Raw genomic sequence first — 20666 nt, 5'->3', positions numbered from 1 at the left:
TAGTCATCTGCTGTTGCCACAAAGCACCCCATTTGAAATTTCATAAATCTATTGCAAACTTGTAAGAGACTTAACAATTTTCAAAAAACTAAAAATGACAATTGTCCTTATATCATCTTAACACTTTTATGTTTGTTTTGAGAGGGACCAAGATCTGAAATGAAACCTGAGTGTTTTTCTGTGAAACCTGGGTTTTTATTGAAGAAAATTTTCATGACAAATGGCATGTACATCTCCTACTTGTTAACCTTCCTGTAGAGTGCGTTATGTGGCACCTAGGTGGCTCAGTCGGTTAAGCAGCCAGCTGTAGATTTCGGCACAGGTCATGATCTTGGGGTCCTGGGATTGAGCTACATGTTGAGCTCCACACACTGTGTGCAGAGTCTGCTTGAGGATTCTCTCCTCCCTCTACCCACCCCCCCACTCAAGCCCTCTGTCTCTCTGTAAAAATGGATAAATAAATCTTTTTTAAAAAGATTTATGTACCTACTTAGACTGTAATTGAAGTAGATTGCTATTTGAAAATAATTTTTAAATAACTATTTTCTCTTACAGCTATGTCTGGTGAGAACAGAGAAAATACACTGTTTTATTCTGAAATTCCCAAAACCATCAACAGAGCAGCAGTCTTAATGCTCTCTTGGAAGCCTCTTTTGGATCTTTTTCAGGTAGGATTAAACACTGCTATTCCTGTGATTGGTATACATTTTCAGATACTGCCTTTACTAAGAGGCAGAAATTCAGGTGGGGTTTTATACTTGACATAGATGTAAATCAAAAAGAATTAAAATATTTTTATATTTTTGAATGTCTAACTGTTAAATTCCATTTAATTCTCAACATCTGAAACTAAGGGGTATAATAATTCTGATTTTTAAAACTAGCTTCTCGGGGTGCCTTGGTGGCTCAGTGAGTTAAAGCCTCTGCCTTTGGTTCGGGTCATGGTCTCAGGGTCCTGGGATCGAGCCCCACATCGGGCTCTCTGCTCAGTGGGGAGCCTGCTTCCTCCTCTCTCTGCCTGCCTCTGCCTGCTTGTGATCTCTGTCTGTCAAATAAATAAAATCTTTTTTTTTTTTTTAAGATTTTATTTATTTATTTGACACAGAGAGAAAGAGAGAGAGATCACAAGTAGGCAGAGAGGCAGGCAGAGAGAGAGGAAGGGATGCAGGCTCCCCGCTGAGCAGAGAGCCCGACGCGGGGCTCGATCCCAGGACCCTGAGATCATGACCCGAGCCAAAGGCAGAGGCTTAACCCACTGGGTCACCCAGATGCCCAAATAAATAAAATCTTTAAAAAATAAAAAAAATAAATAAAACTAGCTTCTCCCTGTCTTACTACCTTTCCTTCTATAAACTTGTTAGTTATATAGTTCTCACATTTTGAGGTAAGAGCTCATATTAAAATAATTATATTTCTAGAAAGCTTTTTATTTAAATCTTTAAATTGAATTTATAGTTCTGATTCTTAGTAACAGTGCTAACTTAAGGGTTAAGAAAAGGTACTAAGTTCAGTTTTTGTTTATAAATGTAGAATTCAGTTTACCTAGAATCAAAGCTTAAGGGTTATTTTTGTTTTATTTTTGTTTAGTATTGTTTTTTCCCTCAATATTTTATCTTTAGACAAAAAGCAAATAGTCGAAAACACCCCAAGAACAAGATAATAATTTGGGTGTAATTATTTGCCCATTTGGTTCTCATTTACTATTTTACATTGAGTATTTCCTTATTAAACAGTGTTTTAGGTTAAATGAACTAAAATGTGATAATAGGAATTTAAAAAATAATTTCCATAGTAACTAATCCTTTTGACTGTAACTGTTTTTCAGGGCTGTTGTTTTTCCCATAGGTTTACGACTTTTCTTTAAAACAGAAAGAACCAAAATAATGGTAGTTTCCTCATGGAACAGTTTGGAAATTAATAAAGTTGTATTTTATTTTAAACTTTCATTGTGGAAAATTTCAAACTAATAGAATAATACATGATTATCAGTAATTATCAAATCCTGGCCATTTGCATTTCATTGTAGACCTGCCAGTCCCCCCACATAGTCTCTAGCCCCACCTCTTGGATTATTTTGAAGCAGAGCAAGATACGTTGTTTCATTCTTAAATAAATCAGTGTGTGTCGAAAGGGTACAGATTCTTTTTAGACATTATCACAGTGTCATTATCATAACTTACACAATTGTTAACCTTCTCTTCATATGAAATATTCAACTAGTGTTCATGTTTCCCTGATTTTTAGCTATAACTTTTATACTTGATTTGTACAAATCAAGATCTAAATAGTATTCATTTTTTCAATTGATTAATAGGTCTGTTTTAATTTACTGATTTACCCGCCGTCCTTTTTTTTTACCCCCATTCTACTTTATCTGTTAAAGAAAGGTCTGTTTTTGCTGGTTGTTTATCCAGTGGTGGTATTTGATCTATTTTTTTGGTCCCCTTTATTTTCTGTAAATATGAATAGGTAGTTAGATATAGAAACTTGATCAGACCCAGGTTTGCTTCTTTTTGAAAGCAGGGTCTTGAAACATATTTGTATACGCATGTTTATAGCAGCGTTATTCACAATAGCCAAAAGGTGGAGACAACCCAAGTGTCCATGGACAGATGGATAGATAAACAAATAGTGGTATATACATACAGTGGAATATTACTCAGCTTAAAAAAGAAGGAAATTCTACATATACTCCAATGTTGATGAACCGTGAACACATTAGGATAAGTGAAATAAGCCAGTCACAAAAGGACAAATACTCTATGATTCCACTTACATGAGGTACCTAAAGTAGTCTGATTCATGGAGATAGAAAGTAGAAAGTGGTTGTCAGGGACTAGGGGAAGGGAACAATGGGGAGTTGTTGTTTACTGGGTATAGAATTTCAGTTTTACCAAATGAAAAAGTTCCAGAGATGGGTTACACAACAGTATGAGTACACTTAACACTACTGAATTGTACTCTTAAAAATAGCTGAGATGGTAAATTTTATGTTATATATATTCTGCCATAATTTAGAAGAAAGAATATTTCATAGATAAGGTGTGCTTCCTTCAAGAGGCATATAGAGCCTTATTTCTCTTCTTATGATGATGGCACCCTTTGATCATTGCCAAGATTGATTAATTCATTAGGAGTTATAAAACAGTGATGTTTTATCATTTCCTTCTTTATTTGTTAACTGAAATAGTTCTATAAAAAGAAATTACTATTCAACCGCGATTCTGAGGTGTGCATCCTGGGGTGGAGTTCATAATGAAAAGGCAGGATAAAGTTTGATTCTTTCTCTTTATTTATCATTTTCCAAATAATTTGTTTCCTACAGTCCTCCATAGATGATCGGTTAGGGTTTTTTGGTTTTTTGGTTTTTAGGGTTTTTCTTGGTTTTGGATTTTTTTTTGGTATCTTCATAAACTTATAGAGTAAACTTGTTTGATGTTTTTTGATACATTGATAGTTATTCTTATTGTTCAAGTGGTCTTATTATTGGCTGGTGGCAGCCCCTTCAACTTGACATGTCAGATCCTTATGACATGTTCCTTGCTAGTATGATGCTAGGCTAGTAAGAAGTTACGTCTTACACATTGCCTCTCCCATGCTTGGAGTCAGTCATTGAATGACTGATTATTGAATGTTAAATCAATGAACTTTGGTTCCTGTAGAGGAAATTGGTAGTAAGAGACCATGATCTGGGTACTAGGGGCGTTCATTATTATTGGGTTGGTAATTGTTTCTGGGCTTTTTTTATTGAACACAATAGGGAATATATAGATATTTTGTATGTGTGTGTCTGTTTGAATTGTAGGTATCAGTATGAATCCATCTCAATTCAGATAAATTCTAAGTTCAGACTGATACATCTAATTCAGATTTTACCCTACAGGATTTTTCTTCAACCTCATTTATCTTACATATGTCTCTCCTTTCTCTAATGCCAAAGGTCCCAGTTTAAACAACAACATAATTACTCATTTGCTTTACCCCATATTACACACTCAACAGTTTCAAAATAACGAAGGGGGAAAAAATAACAAAGGAATAAACACTGTGATTACTTACAAGAGTAAGTTAGAATTGTTCTCTTCTATGTGGTTATGCCACTGGTTCCATATAGTGAGGTGCATTTGCTTCATTTTGTTTTCAAGTGGTGGAATTCCTTTATTTTTAATTGAATTTTGTTTTATAAAATAGTTAGAGGATTCCAAATTCAAATCCACAAAACAAATCCTGTCTCCTCTACTCTATTTCCTTTCCTTTCCATCTAGATATGCTTTTAGTTTTAAATAGCTTCTCCTTTTTTGGAAAAAATGTTAGTGTATAGACATTCATATCACCTCTTAGATAAATTGTAACATACAATATACATTTTTTTCTACCTTGCAGTTTTCAGACAACATTGTATCCTTCAGACCACTCCATAGGAATCTATACATAATTTTTATTTCTCTTTACATTTGTATTGTGTTGTGCAGACTAATCATCTTCAACCAATTCCCTATTGATGGACATTTCAGTTATTTTCAATTGTTCTCTTACAAATAGTACCCTGGTGAAACCACTTGAGCATACAACTCTTTATATTTTTGCCAGTATGCCTTTACGCTAGATTCTTAGAAATGAAATATCTGGACCAAAAGGTATATGCTTTCGTTATTTCGCTAGAGAGTATCAAATTTCCCTCATTAGGAACTGTGCCATTTTGAATCTCCACTAACAGGGTATTAGTGTACCTGTTTTCCTACAAGTTCTCCAACATGATATATAATCAAGCATTTCGATTTTTGCCAATTTGATAGATAGAAATGGACCGCAATATAGTTTAATTTGTATTTCTGCTATAGACAAAGTTGATCATCTTTTTATATGGTTAAAAGTTTCTTGTATTTTTTTCTCTCTGTATTGTTTATTCATATTTCTAACCCATTTTTCTACGGGGTGATGGATCTTTTCATTCTTAGGAGTCTTATATATGTTGGGGATATTAACCTTTTGTCTGTGATTTTGTTGGCAGATATTTTTTCCAGGTTGTCATTTCTATTTTTACTCATTTGTGTGTGTGTGTGTTGGCCATGTGAAAGATTTTTGTATCTGGGCACCTGGGTGGCTCAGTGGGTTAAGCCTCTGCCTTCCCCTCAGGTCATGATCTCAGAGTCCTGGGATCGAGCCCCGCATCGGAATCTCTGCTCAGCAGGAAGCCTGCATTTCCCCCTCCCACCCCCCTGCCTCTCTGCCTACTTGTGATCTCTGTCTGTCAAATAAATAAATGAAATCTTTTTTTAAAAAAAGATTTTTGTATCAAATTTATCATCTTTATTGTTTCTAGAATTTGTGTCTTCTTGTCGTTGTTAGGACAGTTTTCCTGTATCCCCAAATTATAAAAGAATTCACTAATGTTTTCATCTGGTACTTACATGGTTTCAATTTTTAAAGCTCTGTTGAGATAGAATTGACATAATAAGCTACAAATATTAAAGTATACAATATGATAGATTTGGGCTTATGTATGTACCTGTGAAACCATTATCTCAGTCATTACCCACAGAAGTTTCCTTGTACCCTTTTGTAGTCTCCACCTTCCACCCATTCCCAAGCATCCATGGTACCGGTCTTGTATAGTCTTTCGTAAGTGTTATCTTTTAAGTATTTCAGATTTTTTAGTCTATTGTAAATGATATTTTCTAATTTCAGTTTCTGGTTGTTCATTGCCAGTATTTAGAAATACAGGTGATTTTGTGTATTGATCTTATCCTGCAACCTTATTTAAACTCTTTTAATCCATTAGATTTTTTTTTTTTTTTTTTTTTTAAAAGATTGTACTTCTTGGGGCACCTGGGTGGCTCAGTGGGTTAAAGCCTCTGCCTTCCGCTCAGGTCATGATCCCAGGGTCCTGGGATCAAGCCCCGCATCGGGCTCTCTGCTCAGCAGGGAGCCTGCTTCCCTTTCTCTCTCTCTGCCTGCCTCTCTGCCTACCTGTGATCTCTCTCTCTGTCAAATAAATAAATACAATCCTTATAAAAAAAAAGATTGTATTTATTTATTTGACAGAGATCACAAGTAGGCAAAGAGGCAGACAGAGAAGAGGCAGAAGCAGGCTCTCTGCTGAGTAGAGAGCCCGATGCGGACTTGATCCCAGGACCCTGAGATCATGACCTGAGCCGAAGGTAGAGGTTTAACCCACTAAGCCACCCAGGCACCCCTAGTTCCTTTAGATTTTTGTAGCCTCCATTAGATTTTTCTATATAAACAGTTTTATTTTCTGTAAACACTGTCAGTTCATTCCAATATGGATGCCTTTTGTTTCTTTTTCTTGGGTTATTGTACTTGCTAACTCCTCCAGTACAAAGTTGAATAGAAATGGTGAAAGCAGATGTTCTTATGTTCTTGATCTTGGGGGAGGAGTCAGTCAGTCCTTAGCCAGTAAGTCTATTAGCTGTAGGTTTTTCATAAATGCCCTTTGGTAGGCTGGGGAAGTACTCTTCTGTTTCTAGCTTGCTTAGGACTTTTATCAGAAACAGATACTGAGTTTGTTAAATATTTTTTAAGTCTTTATTTATTTATTTTCAGAAAGAGAGCGCACAAGCAGGGGACCTGCAGGCAGAGGGAGAAGCAGGCTCCCTGAAAAGCAGAGAGCCCCTTGCAGGGCTTGATCCTAAGACCTGGGATCATGACCTGAGCTGAAGGCATATGGTTACCTGTCTGAGCCCCCCAGGCATCCCTTGTTAAATGTTTTATTCTGTGATTGTTGAAAAGATTGTAAAGCTTTCTTTTTTTATTTTTTAATTTGTTAATATGACAAAGCATCACTTGATTATTGAATGTTAAATCAACCTTGCAATCCTGGGATAAAACTCCCTTGGTTATGATTTATTATCCTTTTTAAGTATTGTTGGATTCAATTTGCTATAATTTTGTTTAAAATTTTTTTTAATCCCTCATCATGAGGGATATTGATCTATAAAGTTCTTTTCTTACAGTATTGTGTATGATTTTTGGTAATAGTGTTATTCTGGCCACAGCATAAGTTGGAGGTCATTTGTTCCTTTTAATTTGGTGGAAGAATTTGGTCGAATTCACCAGTGAAGCCATCTGGACCTGAAGTTTTCTTTGTGGAAAAGTTTTTAACTGCAAATTCAGTTTATTTATTATAGGTAGTGTTATTCAGGTTCAGATTATCTGTTTCTTTTTGAGTAAGCTTTGGTTCTTTGTGTCTTTTAAAGAATTTTCATTTCATCATGGTATTGAATTTATTGGTACAAGTTTCATAATATTCCCTAATCTTTTTAGTGTCTGCAGAATCTGTGTGATGTTCCTCTCTCCTGATACTTCTTGTAAAGTATCTCTTTTTTTCTAATGAGTCTGACTTAGTGTTACTATCTATTTGGTTTCTTTGATTTTTCTATCAATTTCTATTTCCTATTTCATTGTTTTACCCTCTGATCATTTTTATTACCTTTCTTCTGCTAACTTGGGATTTCATTTGTTCTTTTTGTGGTTTCATAAGGTGGTGGCTGAGGTTACTAGTTGGAGACCTTTCTTTTTTTCCTACATGGGCATTTAGCGTTATAAATTTCCCTTTAGGTACCAAATTAATTACAGCACATACATTTTAATATGTCATATTTCCATTTTCATTTACTTCAAAATACTTCCCATTTTTCCTTTACCCCATGAGATATTTAAATGTGTACTGTTTAGTTTCCACTTATTTGGGTATTCTCCAGAGATTTGATTTCTAACCAAATTCCATGGTATTCAGAGACCATAATTTGTACGACTTGAATCTCTTCCAGTTTTTGAGTTTTGTCTTATGGCTCAGAATATGATCCATGTTGGTAAATGTTCTGTGTTTACTTGGAAAGAATATGTGTTCTGTTGTTCCTGGGTCTATAAATGAACATTACATGAAGTTAGTTTATTGTATTCAAATTTTGTATCCTTACTAATTTAGTTATTTCAGTTATTTGAGGGAGAATGTTGAAATCTCCATATATTTTGAAGCTATGTTATCCACAAAAGTGGATAGGATGATTATGTCTTCCTGATAAATTGACTCCTTTATTGTTACTAGATGACCCTCCATATTTCTCGCAATATTTTTTATTCTGAAATTTACTTTATTATTTTTTTTAAATATTTTATTTATTTATTTGACAGACAGAGCACAAGTAGGCAGAGAGGCAGGCAGAGAGAGAGGGAGAAGCAGGCTCCCTGCTGAGCAGAGAGCCCAGTGTGGGGCTTGATCGCCAGGACTCTGAGATCATGACCTGAGCGGAAGGCAGAGGCTTAACCCACTGAGCCACCCATATGCCCTGAAATTTACTTTAATGTTATTACAACCACTCTAGCTTTCTTTGGATTAGTGTTAGCATGGAATGTACTTTTCCATTCTTTTATTTTTTTTTTACAAGCCTAATTAGGATACGATTCATATACTATACAATTCACTTACCCCAGTATGGAATTCAGTGGTTTTTTTTAGTATATTCATAGAGTTATTTGTACAACTATCATAACAATCTAATTTTGGAACATTTTGTCATCCCAAAGGGAAACTCCCTATCCACCGAGCTGCTCACTTCCAGGCAACTATTAATCTGCTTTGAGTCTCCATAGGTTTGCCTATCCTGGACATTTCATATAAATGGAATCATGCAGTCACTATTTGGACCTTCATGACTCATTTCTTTCGCTCAGCACAGTATTTTCTGGACTCATCCACATTGTAGCAGATAACAATACTTTGTTGGTTTTTTTTTTTTATGGCTGAATAATATTTCATTTTATGTGTCTCCTACACTTGATTTATCAGTTTATGGGTATCTGGGTCATTTGGGCTTTTGAGCTTTTATGAATAATACTGCTTTTAACATATATGAGATTTTGTGTAGACTTATATTTTCAGTTCTCTTGGGTATATATTTAGGAGTGGAATTGCTGGGTCATGTGGTAACTGGTTAAATTTTTAAGAAAGTACTAAGTGGCTTTTCCATAGCAGCTGCACCATCTTGCTATCCTACCACCAGTGTATAAGGCTCCTTATTTTCTACATCCTCCCTAATACTTATTATTGTCTGTCATTTTGGTTATAGCCATCCTAGTGGTGTAAAGAGGTCTCTTATTGTCATTCGATTTGCATTTCCCTAATGACCAGTGATGTTGAGCATTTTTCACGTCTTTATTGGCCATTTGTATATCTATTTTGAAGAAGTCTCTGTGTGTGTGTCCTGTGTCCATTTTAAATTGGGTCTTTCTAATGTTAAATTGTAAGCATTTTTTATATATTCTGGATACCAGGTGCTTATCAGATAAGTCATTTGCAGACATTTTCTCCCATTTTGTAAGTTGTCTTTTTGCTCTTTTCTTTAACTGCAGTAGTCCTTAATTAATATGAAATCAGTTTATCTTTGACAAGTGTTTAGTACTATAATCACTAATTTAGATCTATACATTTAAACACAGTTACTGGGACACCTGGGTGGCTCAGTTGGTTGGACGACTGCCTTTGGCTCAGGTCATGATCCCGGATCGGGCTCCCAGCTCCATGGGGAGTCTGCTTCTCCCTCTGACCTTCTCCTTACTCATGTTCTCTCTCTCACTGTCTCTCTCTCAAATAAATAAATAAAATCTTTAAAATAAAATAAAATAAACACAGTTACTTTCCACAGTTGCTATCCTCCTTTATGGAGGATAAGATGCTTTTCATGACATCCTTTTTCTTCTGTTCATCATTTATCTTTTTTTTTTTTTTTTAAAGATTTTATTTATTTATTTGACAGAGAGAAATCACAAGTAGATGGAGAGGCAGGCAGAGAGAGAGAGAGGGAAGCAGGCTCTCTGCTGAGCAGAGAGCCCGATGCGGAACTCAATCCCAGGACTCTGAGATCATGACCTGAGCCGAAGGCAGCGGCTTAACCCACTGAGCCACCCAGGCGCCCCTGTTCATCATTTATCTTAATCTGAAGTTCTTATATCTTCATTTAAAAAATTGTGCTGAAATACATATAAAATTTATCGTCTTAACCATTTTTAAGTGTACATTAATGTACATCATTGTCAGTAAGTACACTCAGATTGTTGTGCAGCCATCACCACCATCCATCCACAGAACTTTTTCTTTTTTTTTTTTTTTTTTTTTTTTTTTTTAAATATTTTATTTATTTATTTGACAGACAGAGATCACAAGTAGGCAGAGAGGCAGGCAGAGAGAGAAGTGGAAGCAGGCTCCCTGCTTAGCAGAGAGCCCGATGTGGGGCTCGATCCCAGGACCCTGGGATCATGACCTGAGCCGAAAGCAGAGGCTTTTACCCACTGAGCCACCCAGGCGCCCCAATCCACAGAACTTTTTCATCTTGCAAAACTGTAACTCAGTACAAGCTAAATAATAACTGCCCATTACCCCTCCACCTAGGCCCTGGCCACCACCATTCTATTTTCTGTTCCTAGGAGTGTAATTACTCTAGATAATCTCGTGTAAGTAGAATCACACTGTATTTGTCCTTTTGTACCTGGCTTATTTTACTTAGCATAATGTACTTAAGGTTTGTCCATGTTGTAGTATGTGTCAGAATATCCTTTTTAAAGATGAATAATATTCCATAGTTTGTATATACCATATTTGTTTATCCATTCATCCATTAGTAGTCGCTTGGGTTGCTTCCACATTTTGGCTGTTGTAAACCATGCCGCTATGAACATGGGTATACAAATATATTTTCATGTTCCCACTTTCAGTACTTTTAGGTATATACCTAGAAGTGAAAATCCTGGATCATATAGCTGTTTTTTATGTTTCTGAGAGATTTGCCATACTATTTTCCACAGCCACCACACCATTTTACATTTCCACAAGCAGTGCTCAAGAGTTCCAGTTTCTCTGCATCTTTACCAATACTTCTTATTCTTTTCTTGGCTTTTTAGAGTTGCCATCTTGAGGAGTATGAGGTGATATCTCATTCTGGTTCTGATTTGCCTTTCCCTAATTATTAGTGATATTGAGCATCTTTTCACGTGCTTATTGGCTATTTGTGTGTCTTTGGAGCAATGTCTGTTCAGATTCTGAGCCCATTTTGTATTCAGGTTGCTTGGGGGTTTTATGGTTTGTGTGTTGTATTGTTTGATTAGTTACCACCAAAAGAATTTGTCCGAATCCTAAAGGTGTTTGTGAATGTGACCTTGTTTAGAAATAGGATCTTTCAGGGACGCCTGGGTGGCTCAGTGGGTTAAAGCCTCTGCCTTCGGCTCAGGTCATGATCCAGGGCCCTGGGATCTAGCCCCGCATCAGGCTCTCTGCTCAGCAGGAAGCCTGCTTCCTCCTCTCTCTCTGCCTGCTTTTCTACCTACTTGTGATCGCCATCTGTCAAATAAATAATCTAATGTAAATGTAAAAATCTTAAAAAAAAAAAAAAAGAAATAGGGTCTTTCCAGATACAATTAAAGATCTCAAGATGAGATAATTCTGGGTATAGGGTAGACCCTAAATACAGTAACTGGTATTCTTTCCCCCCCCCCTCAGATTTTATTTATCTATTAATGAGAGGGCATTAGCTGGGGGAGGGGACAGGGAGAGGGTGAATTAGATTTCCCACTGAGCAGGGAGCCCGACTTGGGGTTTGATCCAGGACCCCGAGATCATGGCCTGACCTAAAGTCAGATGCTTAACTGATTGTATCACCCAGGCAATCCAACTGGTATTCTTACATGACAAAGGAGAGGGAAATTAGAAACAGACACAGAGGGGTAAAGATCATCTGAAGATTACAGTTAAATGTTGCCATAAACCAAAGAGTCCATCAGCCACCAGAGCTGAAAGAGGCAAGGAAGTATTCTTCCTTAGAGCCTTTGGAGGAAACATGACCCTACTGAGCTCTTAATTTTGGGCTTCTGTCCTTCAAAATTGTGAGAGAATACATTTCTATTGTATTCAGTCACCAAGTTTGTGGTATAGCAGCCCTAGGAAACTAATACACATTCTTTGATGCACACAGTTAAAATTTGATAAAGTAAACTGTTTACTTTCAGTGTGCTAGCTTAGTTTTGGAGTGATACATTTCCTTTTTTTTTTTTTTAATTTATTTATTTGACAGACAGAGATCTCAAGCAGGCAGAGAGGCAGACAGAGAGAGAGAGGAGGAAGCAGGCTCCCTGCTGAGCAGAGAGCCCGATGCGGGGCTCGATCCCAGGACCCTGGGATCATGACCTGAGCCGAAGGCAGCGGCCTAACCCACTGAGCCACCCAGGCACCCATGTATTCCTTTTAAAATTTTATACCTGCATCAAATAATATTTCTAGCTTAGGAAAACCCCTCATCATCATCAGTCATTAATTACAGATAGTCTTTGAGAGAGATTTTAACAGATGCTGCAGGTAGGAAAACAAAGTGACACAAAGTCTGCTCTTAAGGTTTTTTTTTAACCTATTTCTAGTCAGAAATACTGAAAAGAGTGAAAAATGGTATCACAGTCAAATAAGTAAAAGACATAGTAACTCTTACATAAATTTTAAAGAAGAGATGACTGTACATCATAGTGGATCAGGAAACTTTCTTTGGCAAGATTGAATCAGAGCTAAGGTTTTGGGATAATGGTAGAACTTGGATGGATGAAAGAAAAATAGCCTCTCAAAGGGGATAGTGGAACAGACAAAGACCAGGAGGCAGAAACTCATAAGTTGGGTTTTATGTCCGTGACATGACCACCCCGATCTAGGGTTTTATTTGAAGAGTATTAATAGATGTGGTGGGAAGGTATAATGACAGCTGATACTTGAGAACTTACTCTATGCCAATCATTGTGCTAAACGCTTGACGTGTTTTTATCTAAGTTAATCTTCACAAAGCTGAAGTAAATGATATATTACTATTTTGAAAGTGAGAACAATTACTTTTGAAGAAATTAAACTACTTCCCAAAGTCAGTGTTCTAATGAGTATCATAGCCTAGATTCAAACCACTTGGTTTCAGAGTCTGTGCTCTTAACTACATACAACACTGCTCAATTACATTTAAGTTGTAGAAAGTCTAGAATGCCAAGCCAAGGTGATGAGGCAATTCTCGTTTTCCACTATATGCAGTAATCATCTAGAGACCCTTTACCAGGAAATCTTCCAGGAAACTTCTTAAATTAGTTTGCTTAATGTTAACTGTCACATTTTGGAGTCATTGAACATGTAGACTCGGTAATATGGGAGATGCTAGGATTTCAGTGGAAAGCTTTCAGAAGACTGAAGTAGGTGACTTCTATTTCCTTTTGCATTAGGCAACACTGGACTATGGAATGTATTCTCGAGAAGAAGAACTATTAAGAGAAAGGAAACGCATTGGAACTGTTGGAATTGCTTCCTATGATTATCACCAAGGAAGTGGAACATTTCTGTTTCAAGCTGGTAGTGGAATTTATCATGTAAAAGATGGAGGGCCACAAGGATTTACTGTAAGTTCATGTTACTATTTGTTAAATCTGTTTTTGGGTACTAAAGGTTATTTGCATCCAAATCAGAAAGGTAATTAAATCAAAAAATTAAATTTACCCACCAAGTGAGAAATTTAATAGTAAAGAAAGCAAGATACATAAGTATTAATTTCTTGTGTTAAGAATTAATCATTTTTGCAGTGACGTTAATAGGTAATTTTTTTTTTTAAAGAGATTTTATGTATTTATTTGGCAGACAGAGATCACAAGTAGGCAGAGAGGCAGGCAGAGAAAGAGAGGAGGAAGCAGGCTCCCTGCTGAGCAGAGAGCCTGATGTGGGGCTTGATCCCAGGACCCTGGGATCATGACCTGAGCCGAAGGCAGAGGCTTTAACCCACTGAGCCACGCAGGTGCCCCAATAGGTAATTTTTTAAATGCTAAAAATACTTGCTATGTAGGAAGGTTTAGTAAAGGACATCAATGCCCATTTTCTGAGTAAAATTTGAGGAGGATTTTGGAAGATACTGTTACGACAAGGCAGTCTAATTTTGATTCTCCTAAAAACTTAACTGATTTTTTAAGATTTTATTTATTTATTTGACAAGGAGAGATCACAAGTAGGCAAAGCAGCAGGCAGAGGGAGAGGGAGAATCAAACTCCCTGCTGAACAGAAAGCCTGATGCGGGCCTTGATCTCAGGACCCTCGGATCATGATCTGAGCCAAATACTTAACTGACTGAGGCACCCAGGCACCCAAGAAACTTAATTCATTTTAATAAATGGTTTTAAATGTTTGCTTTTACTCCAGGCAATTTTTTATGTTTTTTTGTTTTGTTTTGTTTTTTCTTTTTTAAAAGATTTTATTTAATTATTTGACAGAGAGAGAGAGACAGGGAGAGAGGAAATACAAGCAGGGGCAGTGGGAGAAGGAGAAACAGGCTCCCTGCTCAGCAGGTGCGTGGCTCGATCCCAGGACCCTGGGATCATGACCTGAGCTGAAGGCAGATGCTTAACAACTGAGCCACCCACGCACCCCAAGATGTATTTATTTGAGAAACAGCAAGAGATAGAGCAAGAGTGAGTGGGGGAGGGGCAGAGGGAGAGAGAATCTCAAGCAGAATCCCCAGTGCATGTAGAGCCTGATGTGGGGGCTTGATCTCATGACCCTGAGGTCATGACCTGAGCTGAAATCAAGAGTCAGATACTCAACAACTGAGCCACACACGCACCCCTCTCCGTAATTCTTTACATGGTATTAGAACTATTCTTTTGTTGGAATTGTAATATCCTGGCTTTTGTTAAATCTTTTTGAGTGTACTATTTTATATTGGTAAAATGAATTTGAAATATTGAATAAGTATTCAGTAAGTAAGTGCTTAATAAAAGTATTTAACAAGCAATAATTAAACAGGTTTGGATAATAAAACTTATGAAGCACTATTATATTTTTTTATTTACTTTCCACCCTGCGGTGGCTCACTGGATTAAGTGTCTGACTCTTGATTTTGGCTGAGGTCATGCATGATCTCATGGGTCATGGGTGGTGGGACTCCGTGCCCAGTAGGGAGTCTGCTTTTCTCCTCCCTCTCCCTCTGCCCTTCCATGTACATTCGAGTGCTCTCTCTCTCTTGCTTTCATTCTCAAATAAATAAATCTTTAAAAAAAATCCTTATTTACTTTCCTATTACCATTAGCTTTCTAATTGATAGTAAGAAGAAAAAAAAAAGAGTCTGTCCTTGTAAGTTAAGGCTTGCAAAAGTATATTTTTCTGAGGAGCAGTTATATTTGACATTTTACTTGGAATTATTGTTCATTTTATAGGAAGGGTGTTGGCAAATGAATAAAGTATGTATCAGCCTGATACTTGCTTTAAAAATGTTTTTTCTTTTCTAGCAACAACCCCTACGGCCGAATTTAGTAGAGACTAGTTGTCCCAACATTCGCATGGATCCCAAATTATGCCCAGCTGATCCAGACTGGATTGCTTTTATACATAGCAATGATATTTGGATATCCAACATCGTAACCAGAGAAGAAAGGAGGCTCACCTATGTGCACAATGGTAACACATAATTCTTCAAATTTACTTTTCTGAAAAGCATTTTTAAAATTTTGCCTTTGCTCACTTTTTGAAATTGAGGCAAAGTAGGTTACCTTTATACTTTAAATTCAAATCTTTAAAAAAGTACAGAGGATAAATAATATGTACCACTCACATAATGCTGCCTTATTTTAATGTTCATTTTCAGATAGCACTGTAGCACCTTTGACATGATTGTTTATTTAGCTTACTAAGACTGCCCGGATTTCCCCAAAACTGTTTTCATTAAAGTAATATTTCAATTAAAAAAATCTTGGGGGGCGCCTGGGTGGCTCAGTGGGTTAAAACCTCTGCCTTCGGCTCAGGTCATGATCTCAGGGTCCTGGGATCGAGCCCCACATCGGGCTCTCTGCTCTGTGGGGAGCCTGCTTCATCCTCTCTCTCTGCCTGCTTCTCTGCCTACTTGTGATCTCTGTCTGTCAAATAAATAAATAAAATCTTTAAAAAAAAAAAATCTTGGGATGCCTGGGTGTCTCAGTCGGTTGAGCATCTTCCTTTGGCTCAGGTCATGATCCTGGGGTCCTGGGATCGAGTCTCACATCAGACTCCTTGCTTACATCAGGGGAGCCTGCTTCTCCCTCTCCTGCTGCTGCTCCCTGTTTGTGTTCCCTCTTTCTCTCTGATAAATAAATAAAATCTTAAAAAAAATTAATCTTGCTTTTGGGAAACAAACAAATACCTAATACACAAAAATTTATCTCCCCTTCTTGGAGAGCCTACTTTATCATAATAGGAAAAATGAAACTTTGTAGAATTGTGTGTATTGTGGAAATAATTAATTTTCATTGAAGTGATTATAGTAATCACTTCTCAATCACAGCTCAAAGCACAGGAAAGATGTAGATGTTTTCCTCTGAAGCTTTCATACAAATGAAAGATGGGAAATGGTGTATTGCTTTTTCTTTGAACACATGAAACAAAAGATTAGTAAGTTCCACAGTGAAGGATGGTCACTTTCAAAATTCATTTGTTCAATCTTATTTAATCCAATGTTCACAAAGCTGAATTATTGGGCATATTTCTGATTAAGTTATTTTAGAATACAGTAGTGTATTGACAACAAACATTTTTTTCATTATTAGGATTATCAGTATTATAGAAGAAGCCGTTTCCTGAACAATTTTCGTTGGTAGAAAGAACACTGAATTAGGAGTCAAGAAATCTGTTCTAGCTTTCCAATCAGTCAATAAAGATAGGTTAAGTTCCTATGCACCAGGTAACATGGCAGGAACTAAGAGTACAGAGTTGAGTAAGACATAACCCAGACCCTCAAGGAAACTATATGAATAATAAAACAGAATGATAAGCAAATATAGGGTGTTGTGAGGGTATCAGTATGGGATAGTGGTTAGGAAAGGCTTCCTATAACAGATGACACCTAACTGGCACCTAACCTGATCTTAGATATGACTGCACATTAACCGGTACATTCCAGTGAGGGGACCACCTGAGAAAGGTCTTAATGCAGAAGGTGGTATATGAGGAGTTGAAAGCGGTATGACAGTTCTAAAATGTAAGGCTTGAATCAAGAAGGTAATGGTAATCAAGACAAAGGTTATCTGTATCTCATGTAAATCAGCAGAGTCTCTAACATGATGTGAGGGTCCACTGAAAGTTTTAAACAATTGGATGGTGTGGTCAGAGTCATATTATAGATAAATTGTTGTGGATACTTTGTGAAAGTTGTGTTTGAAAATCCCAGGGCTAGAGGCGAGGACACCAAAACTTGACTGTTGACGTTATCCAGGTTTAAGTGGACAAAGATTCTATGGAACATCAGATAGGCCAAAGGGGATGGAATAGGGAACTTTTTAAGTGAAAAGTACATGTTTTGGGGGCGCCTGGGTGGCCCAGACTATTAAGCATCCAACTCTTGATTTTGGCTCAGGTCGTGATCGCAGGGTCTTTTTTTTTTTTAAGATTTTATTTATTTATTTGACAGAGATCACAAGTAGGCTGAGAGGGGGAAGCAGGCTCTCTGCTGAGCAGGGAACCCGATGTGGGGCTCGATCCCAGGACCCTGGGATCATGACCTGAGCCGAAGGCAGAGGCTTTAACCCACTGAGCGACCCAGGCACCCTGTGATCTCAGGGTCTTAGATAAAGCCCCGTGTTAGACTCTATGCTCAGTGGGGAGGCTGCTTCCTCCTTCTCTCTTTCCCTCTGCCCTTCCACCCACCGCTACCTCCCTGCTTCCACTCTCTCTCCCTTTCTCTCTCTCTCTCTCTCTGTGTCAAATAAATAAATAAATATTGAAAGAAAGAATGAAAGGAAGGAAGGAAGAAAAGTACATGTTTTGCATCTCCATTTGGAGTCAGGGAATCAGAACGGCTACCAATGACAGTAGGATTAGGTTGATGATTAGTAAATCTAAGTTGGAAATCCTAGCTGTTTCTTTTCTTTTTTTTTTTTTTTTAAGATTTTATTTATTTATTTGACAGAGATCACAAGTAGGCAGAGAGGCAGGCAGAGAGAGAGAGAGGAGGAAGCAGGCTCCCTGCTGAGCAGAGAGCCTGATGCGGGACTCGATCCCAGGACCCTGAGATCATGACCTGAGCCGAAGGCAGCAGCTTAACCCACTGAGCCACCCAGGCGCCCTCCTAGCTGTTTCTTTATGCTTTAACAAACATTGAACTCTCATTATGTACTAGTTATCCTACTTGAGGCAGGGAAAATCCCTACTTGAGGGAGTGAAAATCTCTGACAATAACCAATAGAATTAAGATTTTTTAGTCTAGTTTCTCTTCTGTAGAATTGTTTTTCCACACAGGATATTGTGAAGATTGACAGAATTTAGGGGCGCCTGGGTGGCTCAGTGGGTTAAGCATCCAGCTTTTGATTTCCGCTCAGGTCATGAGCTCAGTGTTGTGAGATCTGTGCTCTCCGTGGAGCCTGCTTAATACTTTCCCTCTCCCCTCCTTCCGCCTCTATCTCTTTCTTGACAGAATTTAAAGTAGAAAGCACCAGCACCCTGCAGGATGCTATAGTATTGTTCTTACTATTATTTTCCTTTCTGTGCATATAGGTATGTGGTATGTTTATTATTTTCAAGATTAATGTACTTGTTAAAAATGCAGTCTAGGGGCTCCTGGGTGGCTCAGTCATGAAGCTTCTGCCTTCGGCTCAGGTCATGATCCCAGGGTCTTGGGATTGAGCCCCACAAGGGGCTCGCTGCTCAGCGGGAAGCCTGCTTCTCCCTCTCCCACTCCCCCTGCTTGTGTTTCCCCTCTTGCTGTCTCAGTCAAATAAATAAAATCTTTAAAAAAAATAAAAAATAAAAATGCAGTCTAGAACCATTCCAGTTTGAATTCTAGATCTACCATTTTGTACTTCTGTGACCTTGAGTAAGTTATTTAACCGATCTCTGTTTCTGTATCTAAAAAGGTGTGTCATTTATAGTGCTCTTATGAGGTTATAATGAGTTTATATTTGTGAAGTGTTTAGGATGGTGTCTGAAACCTAGTAAGAGTGATGTGTTTAAGTAGAAAGATAGGTACAGAGTAAGCATCTTCACTCTTAACTCTGCTTACAGTAAGTTTCCAAGTGAAAGTCTGCTTTCTGATGGGGTTAGTCAGTGAACATGTGCAAGTGTTTCCTTTCTGCCTAGTATGAAAAGGAATGTGAAAGTAATATAGTACCAGCCTCCACTCTCAAATGATATATTGACCTATCAGAAGAACAAAGTGATACCTTTTATTCATGTAATAAATAACTCTTAATAATTGAAGTCTATAGTAAGTGAAAGGGAGATAGAAATGAGTGGTTCTCACATCCAAAAGAGAACAAATATGAAACAATATGGTGGGTATAACTTTGGGGTAGTTGAAAGATCCAAGAAAACCGAACACTGGTTTTGCCTATATCATTAATTCCAAAATTCAAGAAACTTTTAAAAACTGAGCTTAGGGGGTGCCTGGGTGGCTCAGTGGGTTAAAGCCTTTGTCTTCGGCTCAGGTCATGATCTCGGGGTCCTGGAATCGAGCCCCGCATTGGGCTCTCTGCTCAGTGGGGAGCCTGCTTCCCCCTCTCTCTGTCTCCTTGTGATTTGTCTGTCCAAATAAATAAATAAAATCTTAAAAAAAAAAAACAACAACAAAAAAAACTGAGCTTAGTTTTCAGTAGCTGAGAGCTAAAACTTATTTGCTGGCAAAACCTGTCCTGAACTGACCTGAGGCTATTTATAATCTTAATCCTACTTAGTGGGTCTATTCATAAGTTTGCTGCAGGAATATTAGTGTATTCAGTTACAGGGTATTTGATTATCCTGCCAGAGATGTTACATAATTATTTGGTAGATACATGATAAATATGAAAAATCCCCCAAATTCTGAGTTCCAAACACTTCTGGACTCAGAATTTTTGGAAAGGGGATTATTGAATCATGTTGCATATTTGTCTGACTATATAGAAAATACAGATAACCAAAAACAATACATTGATGCTTGTCTATAATATTGAAATCACTATGACATATTACAATACACCCATTAGAATGGCTAAAATGAAAAAGATTAAGAACACAAATGTTGGAGAGGAATTTTCACACGTGGCTAGTAAGAATATGAAATAATACAAATACTATGGAAAACTATGTGACAGTTTCTTATAAAGTTAAACACTCATCATACTATCCAGTCATTCCACTCCCAGGTCTTTATTCAAGAGAAAACATACACCCACAAAGACCCCTATACAAGAAAGATTATAGTATCTTTATTCATATCACCAATAACTGACAATGACGATAACAGCCCAGATACCATTAATAGGTGAATGGATTTTAAAAAACAAAACAAAATGTGGTATGCTCTGAAATATCATCCAGCAATAAACAGGAATGGATTGTTGATACATGTAACAATATTGGTGAATCTCAAAAAGCAGACAAAGTATGACTTCACTTATATAATACTCTAGAATATGCAGAACTAACCTCTAGTGACAGAAATCAGATGAATGTTTGCTTCTGGGGTGAGAATGGGTATTGACTGAGAAGAGGCAGGAGAAAACATTCTAGGTGTTGGAAATATCTTATGTCTTGATAGGGTGTGATTGGTTACACAAATACATACATTTTTCACAGATAGTACACCTAAAATTTTATTAATTATAAAACAGTTTTTTAAAAAAATGCTTCTCTGTAGTCTGTCTCATATTTG

The 20666-nt window shown here is 37.3% G+C and overlaps 1 protein-coding gene across 5 annotated transcripts in view; it reads left to right on the top strand.

Moving 5' to 3' along the window:
* DPP8 (dipeptidyl peptidase 8) overlaps nucleotides 1–20666 on the top strand; it is a 64888-nt gene that overhangs the window by 7528 nt on the left and 36694 nt on the right. For all 5 annotated transcript variants that reach the window (XR_006602751.1, XR_006602750.1, XM_045067389.1 and 2 more), the window contains exons 4-6: nucleotides 556–668; nucleotides 13255–13428; nucleotides 15301–15469. Coding sequence is in view for 3 of the 5 variants with exons in the window: in XM_045067389.1 (XP_044923324.1) it covers nucleotides 556–668; nucleotides 13255–13428; nucleotides 15301–15469 (456 nt within the window). In the remaining 2 variants the exon portion in view is untranslated. The remainder of the gene's footprint in view (nucleotides 1–555; nucleotides 669–13254; nucleotides 13429–15300; nucleotides 15470–20666) is intronic.

Source organism: Mustela putorius, unplaced genomic scaffold (genome assembly GCF_011764305.1).
Source record: "Mustela putorius furo isolate JIRA1106 unplaced genomic scaffold, ASM1176430v1.1 tig00003896_pilon_pilon_pilon, whole genome shotgun sequence".
NCBI classification, from domain to species: Eukaryota; Metazoa; Chordata; class Mammalia; order Carnivora; family Mustelidae; genus Mustela; species Mustela putorius.
Note: the sequence above shows the minus strand (reverse complement) of the source record. Positions and strands in the feature narration are given on the sequence as shown.